Source organism: Ambystoma mexicanum, chromosome 12, assembly GCF_040938575.1.
Source record: "Ambystoma mexicanum isolate Mex_15411 chromosome 12, UKY_AmexF1_1, whole genome shotgun sequence".
Lineage (NCBI taxonomy): Eukaryota > Metazoa > Chordata > Amphibia > Caudata > Ambystomatidae > Ambystoma > Ambystoma mexicanum.
In genome coordinates, this window is record NC_090936.1 from 156021668 (window position 1) to 156038009 (window position 16342).

At 44.1% G+C, this 16342-nt stretch overlaps 1 protein-coding gene across 1 annotated transcript in view; it reads left to right on the top strand.

Moving 5' to 3' along the window:
- Positions 1–11285, top strand: part of TTLL1 (TTL family tubulin polyglutamylase complex subunit L1) — a 500816-nt gene extending 489531 nt beyond the window's left edge. The window contains exon 10 of the mRNA XM_069628218.1: positions 10755–11285. Within this exon, the coding sequence (XP_069484319.1) occupies positions 10755–10884 (130 nt within the window). The 3' untranslated portion in view covers positions 10885–11285. The remainder of the gene's footprint in view (positions 1–10754) is intronic.
- Positions 11286–16342: the final 5057 nt, after the last annotated feature.

The following is a 16342-nucleotide window of genomic DNA, read 5'->3' on the forward strand; positions in this document are numbered from 1 at the left end:
GTAGAGCCTTGAACCTGGTGGACCTGGCCTCCAGGACTCCCAGGGACTAGTACTTATGACTTGACGCTACCAAAGCATTCGATAAGGTGAAATGGACCTTCATGAGGCTCACTTTGGAGGCCTTTGGGTTTGGGCCAGAATTCCGCTCTATGGTCCTGGCTATCTATAAGTCACCCAAAACCCTTCTTGGGATCAATGGCATTCTCTCCGCTCCTATCTCCTTATCCTGTGGAACCAGCCAAGGATGTCCATTATCCCCACTCCTATTCGCACTGATTATGGAACTGTTTGCCCAAAGGATCAGGCTGAATAATTTAATCAAGGGCCCCCGTGTTGGCTCCTCATGCCACAAACTGGCCTTCTACGCAGACGATGCCTTGCTGACCATCACAGAACCCTGCTCCTCATTGACGCACACTTTAGCTGAAATAAACAGCTATGTAAGGGTTACTGGATTCTCCATCAACTTCAACAAATCAGCGGCACTAGGGATGGGTATAGCCCCAAGGTAACGGGAAGCCTTAATCCCAATGTGTCCTATTCAATGGAAGACAAAGGCTATTAACTATCGAGGGGTTCAGGTTCCGGCTGATCCAAAAGATGTTTACCACGTGAATTTTCCCCCACTTTTCAAAGAACTGGAAATTGACCTGAAGCGCTGGGCGTCCCATGAAATATCATTAATGGACCGGATTACTGCCTGCAAAATGAACCTACTCCTGAGATTCCTATACACATGCTCATCTCTCCCGGTTACGATCCCGACACTAGCAGTCCGAAACTTACAGAGGAAAATGCTACAATTGATTTGGAGGGGGGGAAAAGCCAGGATTCCCAAAGAAACGATGCTGGGTAACGCAGGGCTTGGTTGCCAAGGGGCACCCAGACTGACAGGGATACCAGATGGCAGCTCAGTTGGCATGCATCCAGGCGTGGCAGACACTCACTAATTGCCCCAGGTGGGTGGACATGGAACAATCACGCCTACCTCTCCCTTTTCTCCTGCACATTTCACCCCTGATGCGACAGCAATGACGGGGACTACTGTCAGCCACCAAACACACCATAATCGTCTGGGACAGAGCCCTAAAACAAAAGGGGATTCCAAGAGGACTCGGCCCCTCATCCCCAGTGTTCTTGAACCCAGCTTTCTCATCTGGGGTAAACCACAAGAACTTCAAAACCTGGATTGCAGGGGGCCTAGAGACCTTGGGGCCACTTTTCGAAGGAGGACAACCTTGTACCTTTGAACAATGTAAAGAAACTTTCCAGCTTCAGGAAAAGGATAGATTCACATACATCCAGCTACGTCACTGGTGCTCCCACCCACAGACCCGCCAAGCAGTAACTCGCCCTCCTGCCCCCACAGCTATAGAACTGACTCTCAAGGAGCTCCCAATCCGGGGCAAGATCTCCACCCTATACAAACGCCTCCTGAAGGATTTTCTTACCTCAGAAACCTGATCCATGGCACAATGGGAGGCAGACTTAGGCCACCCCATAGAGGACCAATCTTGGGTGGATATTTGGACCCGCGCCCAGTCATCATCTGCCTGTATCTCAAACAGAGAATGCGCATACAAAAACCTGCTGCATTGGTACTACCTCTCCCTACCCCCCTACCAAGGCTCCACCATATGAACCATGCACTCGACCTGGCCTTCTGGAGACAATGTGGTCAAATAGGGTCTTTATTTCACATGTGGTGGACCTGCCCAAAGGTTCAAAGTTTTTGGAAGCAATGCTTGGCTATCATTGCAGAAATCACCCAGACAACACTTCCTCTAGACCCCGAACCCATTCTCTTGGGCGGAGATCCGGAGCCAAAGCCAAATTGCTGTCCCAGTGCCTTCTGGTGGGAAGAATAGTGGTCGCCCGTTCACGGAAATCTGTGGAGGGTCCTCTCCTGTCCCTCTGGTGGGTGAAAATATGGGATGTACTAATTGCGGAAAAGGTGACTGCAGCCAGCACAGGTCTCCTTCATCGATTTCGGAACATTTGGAGCCCAATTCTCGACTTTGACCGAGACTTCCCGGCTCTGACCTACAAACCCCAGTTGGCCCAGAGGGTCCTGGACAATGGGGATACTCTCCAGGAACAGGAACAGGAATAGGAACTCAGGCTTAGCTGGGTCCAAAAATTGCAAAGCAAGGGGGTGAGGGGGAAGAGATATGTTTTTATTATGATGTATAACATGCTCTGATAAAAATCTGTATTTTTGCCACCCTGCCTTGTTCCAAAAATAAACATATTTAAAATAAAAAAAAGTTGAGCGAACCGTGGTATTTGGACAGAAGTGAACCTGCCAGAGGGGTGCCAAGTAAAAGCAAGGAAAATGGAATCCTGTCTTGTGATAAAGATTGATTGAAACGAACAGCGCTATAAAGACAAGGGTGAACCCGATGTAGGGGCCTCAGACAAGAAAGAAGAAGAGAACTCGCCATTGTGAAGGACACTGATTTCCAAGTCCTGACGGCTTGGAACGGATTGCTTTCTGGTACATACAGATTTAAGGGGGAGCTCCCAGTCTTACCATTTGTTCCGCGTTGTCCCATGATGCAACGTGGGGAAGGGAGCATGTCAGTTTAGCAGTCCTGAACTTCCGAAACCCTTTGGACCTTTCATTTTGCTAAACACTCCTCTTATACACATTGTTATCCCGCACCCATTTTGTTGTTTAGAAGTAGCGAGTGACAATATTTCTTTTTAGTATAGGCCATCTTTGTTTGACACAACACCACGAGGAAAATAGCGTTTTCTTTATTTTGATTGTAGGAGCTTGCTCCCATCTTAGATTTAGGTTTAGATTAGGCGTTTTCCTCACCCTTACGAAAGTTCAATAAACACCCTTGTACTGTGGTCACTTGTGTCTCTTACTGCTGCCACCATGCCTTCCTTACACTGCAACCCGAAGAAAAAGACCATGGTAATCTACTGGATATGTGATTGGGGCCAGGACGTGCCCAGGCCAAGAAATGTGTAAGAACCTTTTTTTCATTTACTCAAAATTTGTTATTTGGGAGTTCACCTTCTAATGGGGCGTCTTTGGATCTAGTGTGAGAGACTTTTCTTATCACATTTTATTAAGCTTCATGGTCTCGTGATTGGATTATCTTTCCTGTACAGGTATGAAGAGGTGAACACACGCGAGAGTCGACTTTAGTTGTCTATTTCTCCCCATGTGTGTTGCGGTCATTTTCTCTATCCTTACTTAGCAGAAACCCATTATTCTTTGTTTTCTTAATACTTGGGTTATTCTAATCAGACTTATCTTGACTCTGAACTTGTTAAACTATGTGATATCTCCTTGTGGCTGCTATTGTTAAATGTGTCTTCTACCCAGTGCCCCAGATAAGATTTTGAGGTGGGAGTATTTTACACATGCTTTTTCAAATTGGAGAGTAAACGCAATATCAAGATAGTAAAAATGTGTTTTCTCCTCTGCTACTAGAGTAAAACGTATCCAACACATACTATCGAATAGTATATTTTAAAGCGCAATATGCAGAGAGGTGATGGAAGTCTTTCTTGAAAGTAACAGCTTTAAAGTTTTACTGTGTTTGTTCCAAGTACATTTTTCTGAACACATACAGTAAAATTTCAACACTGCCACTTCCGGGGAAAGGCTTCCCTCACCTCTCTGCCTAACAAACTGCAAGTGTGCACATCAAGGGATGCACCTAGGCGAAAATTTAGGCGGGGGCTAACCCTTCAAATGTTGGGAGGGGCACCAACTTCAGAGACGGTGGAGGAGTAGCAAACTTACTTGTGTAGGGGCATCTAACTACATTACTCATTGTAATGAGACTATTCCAGTGCAGCTTCAATGTTAAAATCAGTTAACTCTCTCAATTTAAGTCTGAAACACCCACTTCTTGCAGATCCTGAAGGTTCTAGAAAGTGTGAAAAGGGCAGATGGAGTGCAATGAAAGATTCAATATCGTAGCATAACAGGACATTGCAGAGTCTGGGGCAGTTCTCTGGACGGCCCAAGCAACTTCAGTGGCTGGGAGCAACATGGGAGAAAATGTAATGTTGGTTCTACCACAGTCGCTATACTAGACTCTCTGGTGCACTGACTGGCTGGTGAGACTGTCTGCCTGTCAAATCCAGTGTTATGAGACTGGGAGAGGGCCAGTGCAGCAACAATGCAATTCTACACGCCCCATATAGAATTGCATTATTGCTGCACTGTGATGTGCCTGTGTTTAACAGTTAACTGCTCACACACGTTTACTGGAATATTGGCTCTTCCTATAGGAAGGAGGGGCTCGGGGAGAAACTGTCACACAGTGGCTGAATCCACCTGTTGTTGATGTTCAAGCGTCTGCATCACCTGGATGATTTGCAGATTCCACTTGTGAGGCTGCCTGGTCAGACTCTGTGTAATTGCCCAACCTTTGAAGAGATTTACTGCACTGTTAAAGTCAGCTGTAAATGCACAGGATTGTGTGACTAATTATGCTGTGCGGTATTGCAGAGCTATGAATGGGTTCGCTAGGGTCACACTTAGCAGTCTGGTTAAAGGCCCTGTTTCTATCACTGAAGATGGATAAATCATATTCAACTGAATGTTAATGTTAAAGGCTATTTATACTGTGAACTATCACCACTGGAGTGTTCCCCTGGCGGATCTGAATGGAAAAAGGGTAGGATGGGTTAGTAGGCTTGAGTGTGAAAAGTGCAAGAGAGCTGTGATGTGCTGTTGGGAGCTTCAGTTCGGTTAATACCGTTCGCTGTGCTGTGTAGACATCACACAAGTCCCAGCACCTAGAAGCTGTATTTCCACAGTCTGCTAGAGACAGCACTAATATGTGAGGGACATGGACAATTGCGCAGGCTCCATTAGCCGCTGCAGAGCCCTGTCATTTATTCCATAGCTCTAAACATGCTTAGTGTTCTCCTTAAACAGAAGATAGTCCATGAAGAACACTTTTTAGAGAGTTATGTCTGCTTGGGGGTATGATCCCGTTAAAGAGTACACGAAATATTGGGTTTTTGAGGAGGCAAAATTAACATACCACATCCAAAATAAAAACATGTTATGTCCCTTCGTCATGGATCGGACATGAGTGGTAGCAATTAACCCCGTTCAGATTCAGCCAAATAAATCAAGGGCCATGCATGACATTGTAGGTACTTCCGTTTCAGGCCGGTCCCCGTCCCCAATCAAACTCACCAGACAGAGCCTGTGCGTTTTGAAGAATTGATTTAAAAAAGCAACCGCTTGCAGCGATTCCTGGACTCGCACCCCCACTTTTGCACCCCACTGGGAGGAGGCCTATCGAACTTTGTCAAGCAGTGGAGAAACATCACCATGGACGAATGGGTGCTGAACATTCTTCAGCAAGGGCACACTTTAGAATTTCAAGAAAGGTACCCCTGCATTCCTCCTGTCGTGCGTCAAGAACTTCACATGGCACAACTGCTACAGTAGGTTCAGGCCAGGTTTTGAAAAGGGACAATAGCACTTGTCCCTCAGCGGCTCCGCAGTGTACTCCAGATACTTTCTGGTAAGGAAGAAGTCAGGAATGTGGTGACCGATCCTAGACTAAGGATGCCTAAACAAGTACCTAAAGACCCTAAAGTTCAGGATTGTCGCGTTGCAGCACATGCTCGACGAGCTGAAGGGGCTTTTCTGTCAACTCCCAACCTGGAGTATGCATACTTCCACAGCCCTGTTCATCGCAAACACGGGAAGATCCTATGTTTTGTCGTCCAGGGGTGGCACTACCAATTCAAGACCCTGCCCTTCGGCCTGAAATAGTCTGAGGGAATTCACAAAGTACTTGGCCCCAGTTGCAGCGCACTTACGCTGTAAGGGAAAACATGTCTACCCTTATCTGGACAACTGGCTCATCCGGTTCCGCTCTCATGCACTGGCAACCCAGCACACAGAGGAGACCATACACCTTCTAACTTTGCTTGGATTCTCCAACAATTTTCTGAAGTCCTGCATGGTGCCATCACAGAACGCTCTGTCACTGGTCGCCTGGCTCAACACTATCCTGTGTCTAGCGACCCCCTCGGAGGAGAGGGTAAAAGCCAACCTAGGGAATGTTCAGCGGCTGTCGCCCACGCATCGCAACTGTCCGATTAATCAAATCCCTGTTGGGCATGATGTCCTCTTGCATCCATCTGGTTCCATTTTGCAGGCTCCAGATGTGGCCCCTCCAGGAATTCATAGATGCCAGGTGGCAGCAAGTCACAGGCACATGGACAGAGAAAATCTGATGAAGTCTGATGAAATCAGAGAAATGCTGATGAAGTCACTAGTGCAGACTGCAGAGGAGATGCTTGCCCAGAAGCCTGGTACTGTAGTACAGCATGCAAGTGAGAATAGATTTTTACAGTTGTGACTGCAATTTGCAGGGTAGATTTGAGTCACTTTAGAAGCGAGTGAAAGACAATCGACTTTATTGCTGTGCGTTGGTGAAATTCTTAATAGCATCTCTTTAGTTGGAGCCACCCTTAGGCAAGAGTTTGAGCTAATCCTTCACTTGCATCAGGATGGATTAGGACAATGAGGCATTGATTAGTCACTCTTTCTCATAAACACGCTTTTAAGCCGCCATGTACTCTTGTCACTGACCTGAGTCAGGAACGTTTTCACAAAGAAAGTATGACTTTACTATAGGTTGATTTAGTATTAAGGGTAATTGTTCAGTTCAGAATTTTCTAGCGCACATTAAAATTGGGGCCTGTTCATGGAAATCGTGGTCGCGTTGTACCAATCGATTATTCACACACTAATTCTTGTCTTGCAGCAGCATCTCGGCTCATCAAAGCAACAGCTTCTTCACCTCATCTTTTGAGGGCTTGCAGGACCACTACGGTCCTGCACTAGGAGAAACCTTAAAGAGGCAGTCCAAGTCTTCTCACACTGAGGGGCAGGCCCTGGTGGCACACTTGGAAACAATAGAACAGGTTTCATACTCTCTTGGAAGCTTCAAGAAAGGCATTTTTTTTCTCCGATTTTCTTGACGGCCACTGCAGCACGATGGGGACCTATTCATGAAAGCTATAGTGACTGGTCCTGTGGTTGAACTGGAAAAAGTGTGTCCTTTGCCCAGCCCTGGACACAGCTATGTCTGCTGTGAAAACACATGCACAGCTTTTTTTGATACCAGGCACTCCAGGAAGTTGTTGTGCTTTCCCTCGGATGTCCCCTTCAGTCTACAACCCAGGGATCCCCAGTGGACAATATAGGAAAGGGAAAAATGGTGCTCACATTCCTCTGGGGAAATTAACAAAACAGTGCTGCCATTGCACTCTGTGTAAAGCTAGGTGCAACTGGGGGAGAGGGAGACGTTAACAGTAGTACTTGCTACAGCTTCCTACCTTTTGAAGGCTGACTTGTGACCTATACCACTGCTGTAGTGCAAATGATGCTGCCTTCTCTGTAGCCCGACTCCCCCCAGATCACTCGGCTTAGTTGTAGTGTTGCTGTCAGCAAACAGCATTCTAACTGTTTCTTGCTAAGCTGCAGTGGCACAGGGCCACCAACTGGACAAAAGAGGGAACTTCACAAGCAACTGCTTTAAGTTGCTGCGTAAATGAAACGCAAGATAAAAATAAATGTGGCTTATGCAAATGATTTAATTGCGTAAAATAGCCCATGTGGTAGAAGGTAAGTACCTTCCTGGTCTGCTTATGTTTCCCTTCAAATGCCACTTTCTTACTAATCTTATTCCAGCCAGGATAGAAAGGGTCTGTGGTCTTAAAGGGATTGCCCAAGCTTATTTCAATGGCTGCCATAACAGCCTATCATGCTTTGGCTTATTACTGCGATGTAGAGGGCGAGAAGCGGCGAACCGAGAAACTTGTATCCCTTAATTTCTGTGGTTTTTGGTGGGGGCAAGTGTCTGCCCTGCCCAAAACCTTTAATGGCTCTATCTCCCCCTTTTTTACCAGCCATTATTTACACTTTCAAAGGAGTGCAAGACGGAAAGACTACCAGTAAAGAAAAAACAAATATAAACACAGGTAAAACGGTGCTGGAAGCCTTCACATCAGAAAATGCCTAGGATTGTGTGCATGCAGAGCTTGTTTTCAAAATATCTGCCTGATCACATTTTGACCTACGTCATGAAAGCATAAAATTAGGGGTGTACCGAACTTCGGCTTCGAGTAAGTATTCAGCCAAATTCCGGCTGAAAAAAAGCTATTCTACTCCGTCCGAATAGTTTCTTGCTATTCGGCTCTTGCCAAATACTTTGACATTATCATTTCAATGCAATGCAACAATAAATCAGAAAGGCAAATATAGAGTTCAGTTTACAAAATTGAACAGAATTAGACCAGACACTTAGTCACAAGACCAGACAAATTGCTACCACAAAGCTGTAAATGATGTTATATTGTAATCCGCTCTTTAGAGCATGTTTTGTTAAAGATTCTTAGACCTAAAAGGGGCTCATCTTCTATACTTAGCCTGCAAAAATACAGGAAAATATTTTCTTTTGGCGAATGTTTATACCCAATGTGCACTTTTTTCAGTTGGAAAAGACAAACTGAAAAGAATATGCATATTTCACTTTAGGATACGCTCAGTTCCTGTCATGTCACTTCTCATTGCGTACGTCATAGTCCCCCCTTTTCTTTTTTTAAGGACTTGAGTCCTGAGTTTAAACATTATCTGATATTTTATCAGGAATGATAAGTTGCATTAGTTTGTGTATTGGTGAGAAGGAGTGGCTAGGATAAGTGAAAAGTGAGCCGCATTGGTTTGGGTGGGTTGAATAGTTGTGAGATGGAGTTAATGCATTTCAGATTTCCTCTTGATTTGTGTCCTGCATGAGCCGACATGAACCATTTTATACATTTCTATGTGAGCTGCAAAGAAGTTTCGAAACTCGACCGCATCGACTTTGCAACTGGATAGAGAATGCAATGCATCTGATTCACAAAGGCAGTCCTTTTGCATTTGTGAAGCCTCCTACTTTAACTGTCACTGAATATGCAACAATCTTCTGGACATTTGGTCCCATCATTTTAGTTAAATCTGCTTTATTTCTGGCTTTTATACTTTAAAAAAGATGCTACATTAATTACAATGAAGAGAAATAAAAGTATGGAATGCATTTAAAATGGTGCTTTATTTGTTTTTTTAATAAGTTTGTTTTTTGAAGTGTGGAACATGATTTGTTAAATAAAGCAACTGTTCGGCTTCATATTCGGCTTCAGCCGAATAGTTGACAAACTGTTCGGTATTCGGCTGAATACTAAATATGCTATTCGGTACAGCCCTACATAAAATGCATAGAAATGTCTAGAACATAACTTTTATTATTATGGTATTTATTGAGCACAGACTTGGCTTCGAGAAGCAACCAAGCACTTTACAGATGTATACCCCATTACAGATATACAACGGAGCACTTTACAGAGGTATGCAACAATACAGATGCATAACGGAGCGCTTTTCAGGGGTAGCGACAGAACAGATATACAGCAGGGGTACGTACAGAGGGGCAAAGAGTAAAAGGACAGCTGTATCGGGTGGTGGGGTGGAGATGGGCGGGCGGCGTCTAGCGTGTCAGGTGGCGATGTGATGGCCTAGGTGTTGTCGGAGAGATTCTATGAAGAGGTGGGTCTTGAGTCTGACTTTATATGCTGGAAATTAACAATGGAAAATGGTGCAAAATACCTAGTGCTGCTTTAAATGGTAAAAGGTATAGTTTAATATTTGCTGAAGTTTTATTTCAGTTGCTTCTAATGGTACACATGGCACAATAGATTGCCATAAATGGCATTTTAATGCGAAACATTTTATGATATTTATGTGGTGTATATAAATATTATAATTGATATTGTAAAATTAAGTAATCCAAAATAAACATATGTATGATAGAATGTATTGCTAAATGTTTTAATGTTTGAGCAGTACTTCAAGCGGGATGAAAAAGGTGTGTGTGTGTGTGGTGGGGTGGGGGCGAAAGTGGGCTGGGCTAACGCATTGCCTTCAAGTGAATAACGTGACATTAATACATTTAAGTACAGCACATTTCTGGAAAGTGGTCTCAAATGAACCACCCAATAAAAACAAGAAAGTGAGATAATGATTTGCCCAAGATCTCATAAATCGGGGACACTGAGATTTGAGCCCTTCAATGGTTAACGACGGAATTACACACCAGGCCAGTTTTTACTTGTTATTTAGCACTATGTAGTGGTCACTGTTTTATGTACTGCTCACTTACGTATTTGAACGAAGGGGGAAAAGGAGAAAACGTGGTTCTCAAGATTTTAGTGACACAAGGAAGCGGGATTGGAACCTATGTGTCGTACATTTAGAAAGCCATGGCAAGAAACCAGCCCTCCCACCCCAATATACACTGGCTAAAAATGATTGGCCTTATTTCCTTTGGGTAGCCATAGGGCAGGATGCAACATATGTTATCTTTCATTTCTGTTCTGTTTTACTGCTGGACTGTGACTTAAATGTATACTTGACATGGCTGATGCTAGCATGGCTGTGCATTATTGTTGAAGAGTGGTATGTGTCTGGTCACGTCACCAGCTGCCCTTCATTCAAAAATGGAGCGAGTGACTTCTGTGTTAGACTAGTAGCTTTCAACTTGAAATGTTGTGCTGTGTTTAAAATATATACTTATCTACTAACCTATAACAAAATAGCTTGCAGTCCTATCATCATTCCCTACAATTCCCACAACAAAATGCATCAAAATTTCTTGTGCTGTTAAATGCGTTGCTCTGTGACAATGAAAAACTATTCTTCCTTCCTGCTGTAGGTACGATGAAGAGCTGGCCCAGAGTGAAGGACCAGAACGGGATATACGAAGTCGCTCCGGACAAGCTATTGGACTGAAGGGAACGAGATCAAGGGACTCTGGGAGATCAGGAATCACAACATGGAAATAGCCTTTTCACTGAAGTCACATACAAGACTGACGTTTATTGAGAGGCTATTGGTGCTGAGCCCATACAGGATACCAAGGGCTTAATTCAGTGACGCCTATTACATTTTAATATCTGTCATTGGTGCCCATTGGTGGCAACAGTGCTCTTTCAACAAGAGTTTGGGCGACTCATACATGGTTATGGCGCATTACCCTTTGTCTTTGAATTGTTCTACCTCTCCCCGTCCGGAGTCAGGAATTGCTCTGGGGGTATGTACGTAGTTTGGTTTCTTTTGTTTGCTGGAACATTGTACATCTCCTCCATCCCACTTGCAACTGCGTCCCCCGCATGATAGTACACAGCACGTACCTTCCAAGTTGACCCAAAACGCATTTCTATACTGTTTAAAACGTGTTTCCTTCCTGAATGGGCATCCTTTTTCTTGTGCATTTCATTATCATTGGCAACTACTGTTACAATACTACATAGGTGATAAGCATGCAGTTTACATGAACTTAAATAAATAGATGAATTATCCTAAAGTGCCAACAGAGGAGGGATAGGGCACTCTGTTAATATCAAGACACATTGTACAAGAAATCTGTAACCTTGTATTTCTTGATTCAGTTAAAATGCAGGAAAGCAGCCGAGTAGGGGGCATCTGTTTGCTGGGTGATTACAGGAACTGCGTTGGGCTTCCCGTGAATGTGACTTTGCTGGCACGGCATGAAGGGAGAGCGGAAATATTGCCTCCCAGAGGCACATTAGAGATGGACAACTTGAGAAATAAAGAGCAGATTAACAGTACACTCAAAACAATTTGCTAACGTATGTCACAAGAGCCCTACAAATTAGGTTTTTTGTTGTAAATTGCATTTCTTTGTTCTTTGCTCCAGTAGTATTCAAAAGGGAGCATTCCACTTTTCATGATATTTTTCTTTTTTAGTTTAAATGTGTAGTCCATGTGAGCAGACGTCGACTACACATCAAATAAAAATGTAAAATACGAGGTACATGTTAAGAATGTGACATGTCAGCTGGCGCAGTGTACCACTACCATAGACAATATTCCACTGTGCTGTTTAGCACCAATGGAGCAAAATAACACAGGGATGCAGTTTAATGATGGAGCAAAATAACACAGGGATGCAGTTTAATGCAGAAATCTTAATTTGCACCACCCAACACAATGAATATATCAAACCCATGACCTGTGAAGATGGTCACGCCCCACAATACAATTAGAAACTCAGAATAAAGGACACATCCCAGTAGGGAATGAGACAAGGAGATTGGCTGTGAGAGACAAAGGTTTATGTAAAATTCAGCATCCAGAGAGCTCTCCTGCTTTGAGAGCGCTCTGGCAAACAATACAAAACAGTACATTTTAAAGGGTTACAGGGACATAGATTATGTTTTCCATACTGTCTACAAGTTACATTTGGATTGGTGAGGGATTGGGTCCTAGTATGGCACTATAGGGGCAGGTTCCACGAGATTGGCTGGCAGCTTGGCGGGCTGGTAGGCATCACGTGGGTCAGCTGGGCTGGGCCGGTCCGTGCAAAGTGAAGGTCAGTTCGGGATCTGGAGAGGCGGCTGGTGCTGTCTAATCAATATGCTATCACAAGACATGCAGTAAATAACCCATAAACTATGCCTTTGGTATTAAGAGAGGCCTATACGTTGTACACACTTATTTACATTATCCTGCCTCAGAGCGTTAGAGTGGTGAAGGGTGTGGGGGTCTTGCCCTCCAGGTGGCTTGCTGGGGGGTGAGGTTTAACAGTTGTCTGTTCTGGCACTTCAGAGCGGGAGGGGATAGATTGATGTGTTGGTTTAAGGCAGAATATATGACAACATGAAATTAATCATATTGGGGCACTCGAGTGGTCAACAAGGTGGGGTCACCCTTCTGCTATATCAAAGAAAGGTTAGAGGGGCGCAGGGTTGGACTCTCCAGTGGTGGGGGTGAGAGGAGTTGGAGCAGGTTTGTTGAGACGGATGGGCTGCAAGTCATGATTCAGCCCGGTCACACGCAGTGCAGTGATCTCAGAGGAAGGATGAAAAGAATACACTGTTAGCTTGCAACAATTCGCGCCAGAGCCTCTGTGAGAAATGGGCTTGGGTAGCACAGACACGGGAGGAGGAGATGGGGGCTGTCAGTGTTCGCTGTGCGCGGTGCTGCAGAGAGGAGAGAAGGCTTAACAGATACCAGAATGCAGCCTAGTCCAAAGATGGAGTCTGGGGTACACAAAATGGAGTCCAAATGTATCTTGCAGTAGCCCTGCTTCTGCTGCTTCTGTAGATGCCAGAGACTCATCCACTGGGAACAGGGAAGGGGCAAGTAAGGCGTCCCCCCCCACTATTGCAAGAGCAGGTGGTCCCTTTTGTGTTGAATGTACGGGGAGGGGGAGGTCAAACCGACCCCCTTGTTCCTTACAACTGTTAAATGTCATTTTTGCTAGTTTACCACATAAAGTCAGGATTATATTAAGGGCACAGAAGCCATTATTATTAAATTCACATGTTCTTTTATTCTGTGCACGTCTTCGTGTCTGATGATTCTTTTTGGACCATAGAGAGAGAATGGCATATCCTTTACGTTGGATCCATAATTAGGTCCGCCCCATCACACGTCCTCATTTCTTGAGGTTGTGTCACCACCAGGAAGAACGGTGAGCCACCACAGCTTACATTGAACCGTCATCCGATGACTTTAGAAGAAAACGGAATGATCCCTGAGCTCGAACCAAAGTAGGTAATTCAGGATGGGACACCAAATGGAGAAATGAGTAGATCTTACTCCAAAACCCTGACTTTCCCTCGATAAAATAGCAAAATCGGCATTTGAGAGCAGGGCACAGGGGCTTCTTATTATGCACGTTTAAAGCGTAGATGGTAGAGTTGAGGAAACCTGTTGATATGCTTACAATATAATGTACTACACACAGATTCATTAGACCCATCTGCTGCTTTAAGAATGTGCTTCAAACAAACTGACACCTGCCAACTGAGCCTTAGATGCCATAGCCCCCTGACAGAATGAGCGCCCAATCAACACAAATACCTGAGACCCAGCTGACCCGTCTAGCTCGAGTGAGAGAGAAGACTCGCCCATTGGGTCTTCTGTAGAAAATAAGCAAATGATAACAAAAACCCCTCAAACCACTGGCAGCATTCTTATACATTTTGATGCAATAAATAAAACAGTTTTGGAAAACCATGCAATGGTGGATATTCCACTTTCAGGCCATCAGGTGCAATGTTCTGTTCAGGAGCAAGGAATAAAGAGCCAATTTGGGTTGAGAAACTATGAGATGGAAGGAAAAAGGAGCAGCATCTCAATACACATTTCTAGCCAGTAGGAAGTTATCAGCACGAGTGTCACCTGCAGCTTAGACCAGCAGAAGTACTCTTGGGGATCGAAAAAGAGAAGGAAAGTGTAATACAAGCTCCCCCCCTCCCCCAATTCAGAAAAAATGCATCTGCTGCTGCAGCACCTGGGCCTGAACTTTAGCTGAAACATAAGGAGTTTGAAGCGGATATTCAATCTGCGAACAATCGGGTTGATGTCTTTCATACCCCATGTGGACCCACGTGCCTGAAGATTCCTGGAAGTGAAGGGTGCCGATTGCTAGCGTCTGAGATGCCAAGAACACCAATCTGCCACTGCATTGTGCACTCCAGGTAGTAGTTCTGCATGTATCCTGATGTGGCAAAGGAGACAAACCTTTCAACACTACTTTGCCAGCTCTGCACAGTTTTTTAGCAAGTGTCCCTTAACCTGTTTATGTAATAGACTGGCGTTATTGTAGCAGTAATGATGGGACAGAATTAGATAAAGATATGTTATTAAATATTTATTAGTGGTTTGTGGGTGATAGACCGCACTGGTCACATGCTTAATCAATCTCTTTTCTAAATAATCTTCCATCTCTCTCGAGACGAATTGGGGGCCATTATCAGATAGGATAACTCCTGGATATCCTTCCCTACCACATACCTCTTCCATGAAATTAATAATGTTTTTAGTTGTGACACTAGGCATCATCTTTACCTCTGCCCATCTTGTTAAAATATCAATCATAACCACACAAAACGTTTGCCTGCCTTCACTCCATATGGGACCCATAATAGCAATACCAACTTTCAACCACGGTCTGCTCGGCACATCAGTCATAACCATCGGGTACTCACTACTCACACAACCCTTATCAGACTTATTACAAAGGATACAGTGTATGACCCTCTCGATTTCTGCATCACAGCCTGGCCACCAGTATGTATTTCTTATCCTGGATTTGGTCTTGGAAATGCCTTGCTGGCCTTCATGACCTAGATAAATTATTTTCTTCCTTAGATCTTCAGGTGGAATTAACCTATCTCCTCTGAGCAAATATCCATCTTGTACACTCAACTCATCCCTGATACTCCACCGTCCTTGCACATCTGCCTCCTTGATCTTATTGAGGGGAACATATTTCCTGTTTACATTTTCCATCATGAACTGCAACTTTGCATCTTTACTCGTTCCTTCAAACAATTCTTCCTTGGTGACAGCTGTGTCCTGTAACACACATATCATTTCCTGTTGATTCTCTTCACCATTACTTCCATTGTCTTCTTGGTTATTCGTAAGTCTAGATAAATAGTCTGCAGCATAATTCCTCACTCCTGGAATATACTTGACCACTGCATTGAACTCCTGCATTATATTTACCCATCTCCGTATCCTTGCTGATACTTTGTCCAGTCCTTTGTTCATGAATAGTTCTACAAGTGGTTTGTGATCTGCGTTTACTTCAAATTGCGTTCCCCAGACAAAACTCCTGAACTTGTCCACTGCCCAGATAATGGCTAGAGCCTCCTTTTCAATATTCGCTTATGACTTTTCTGCTCCTTTTAACAGCCTCGAGGCAAATGCAATTATCTTCTCCTTTCCATTATGCAGTTGCGCCAATACCGCACCTAGGCCCACATTACTGGCATCTGTTGTGATTACTGTTCGCTGTCCTCTTATAAAATTCTTAAGTGCTGGTGCAGTTGTAAGAGCATCCTTTATGTAATTGAATTCTTTCTCACACTCTTCATTCCACTTGTATTTGACATTCATCCTGGTAAGATCCCTCAATGCGGCCGTATGATCAGCAAACTTTCTAACATATTTAGAGTAATACTCAGCCATTCCCAGGAATGTTCTCAGTTCTTCTTTGTTGCCAGGTTTAGCCATATCATTAATTGCAGACATCAAGTCCGGCTTGGGTGTAATTCCCTGCTCTGATATAACATGACCTAAATATTCAATTTGCTTCCTGTAAATCTTTGATTTCTCTCTACTCAATGTCATGCCCATCTTATGTAATTTCCTTAATGCTCCATCCAGAATCCTATCATGCTCTACTTGGTCCTTAGCAAATATGAGAATGTCATCTTGAAAAAATATAATGCCCTTGTCGCCATCAAATATGTGATGCATGGT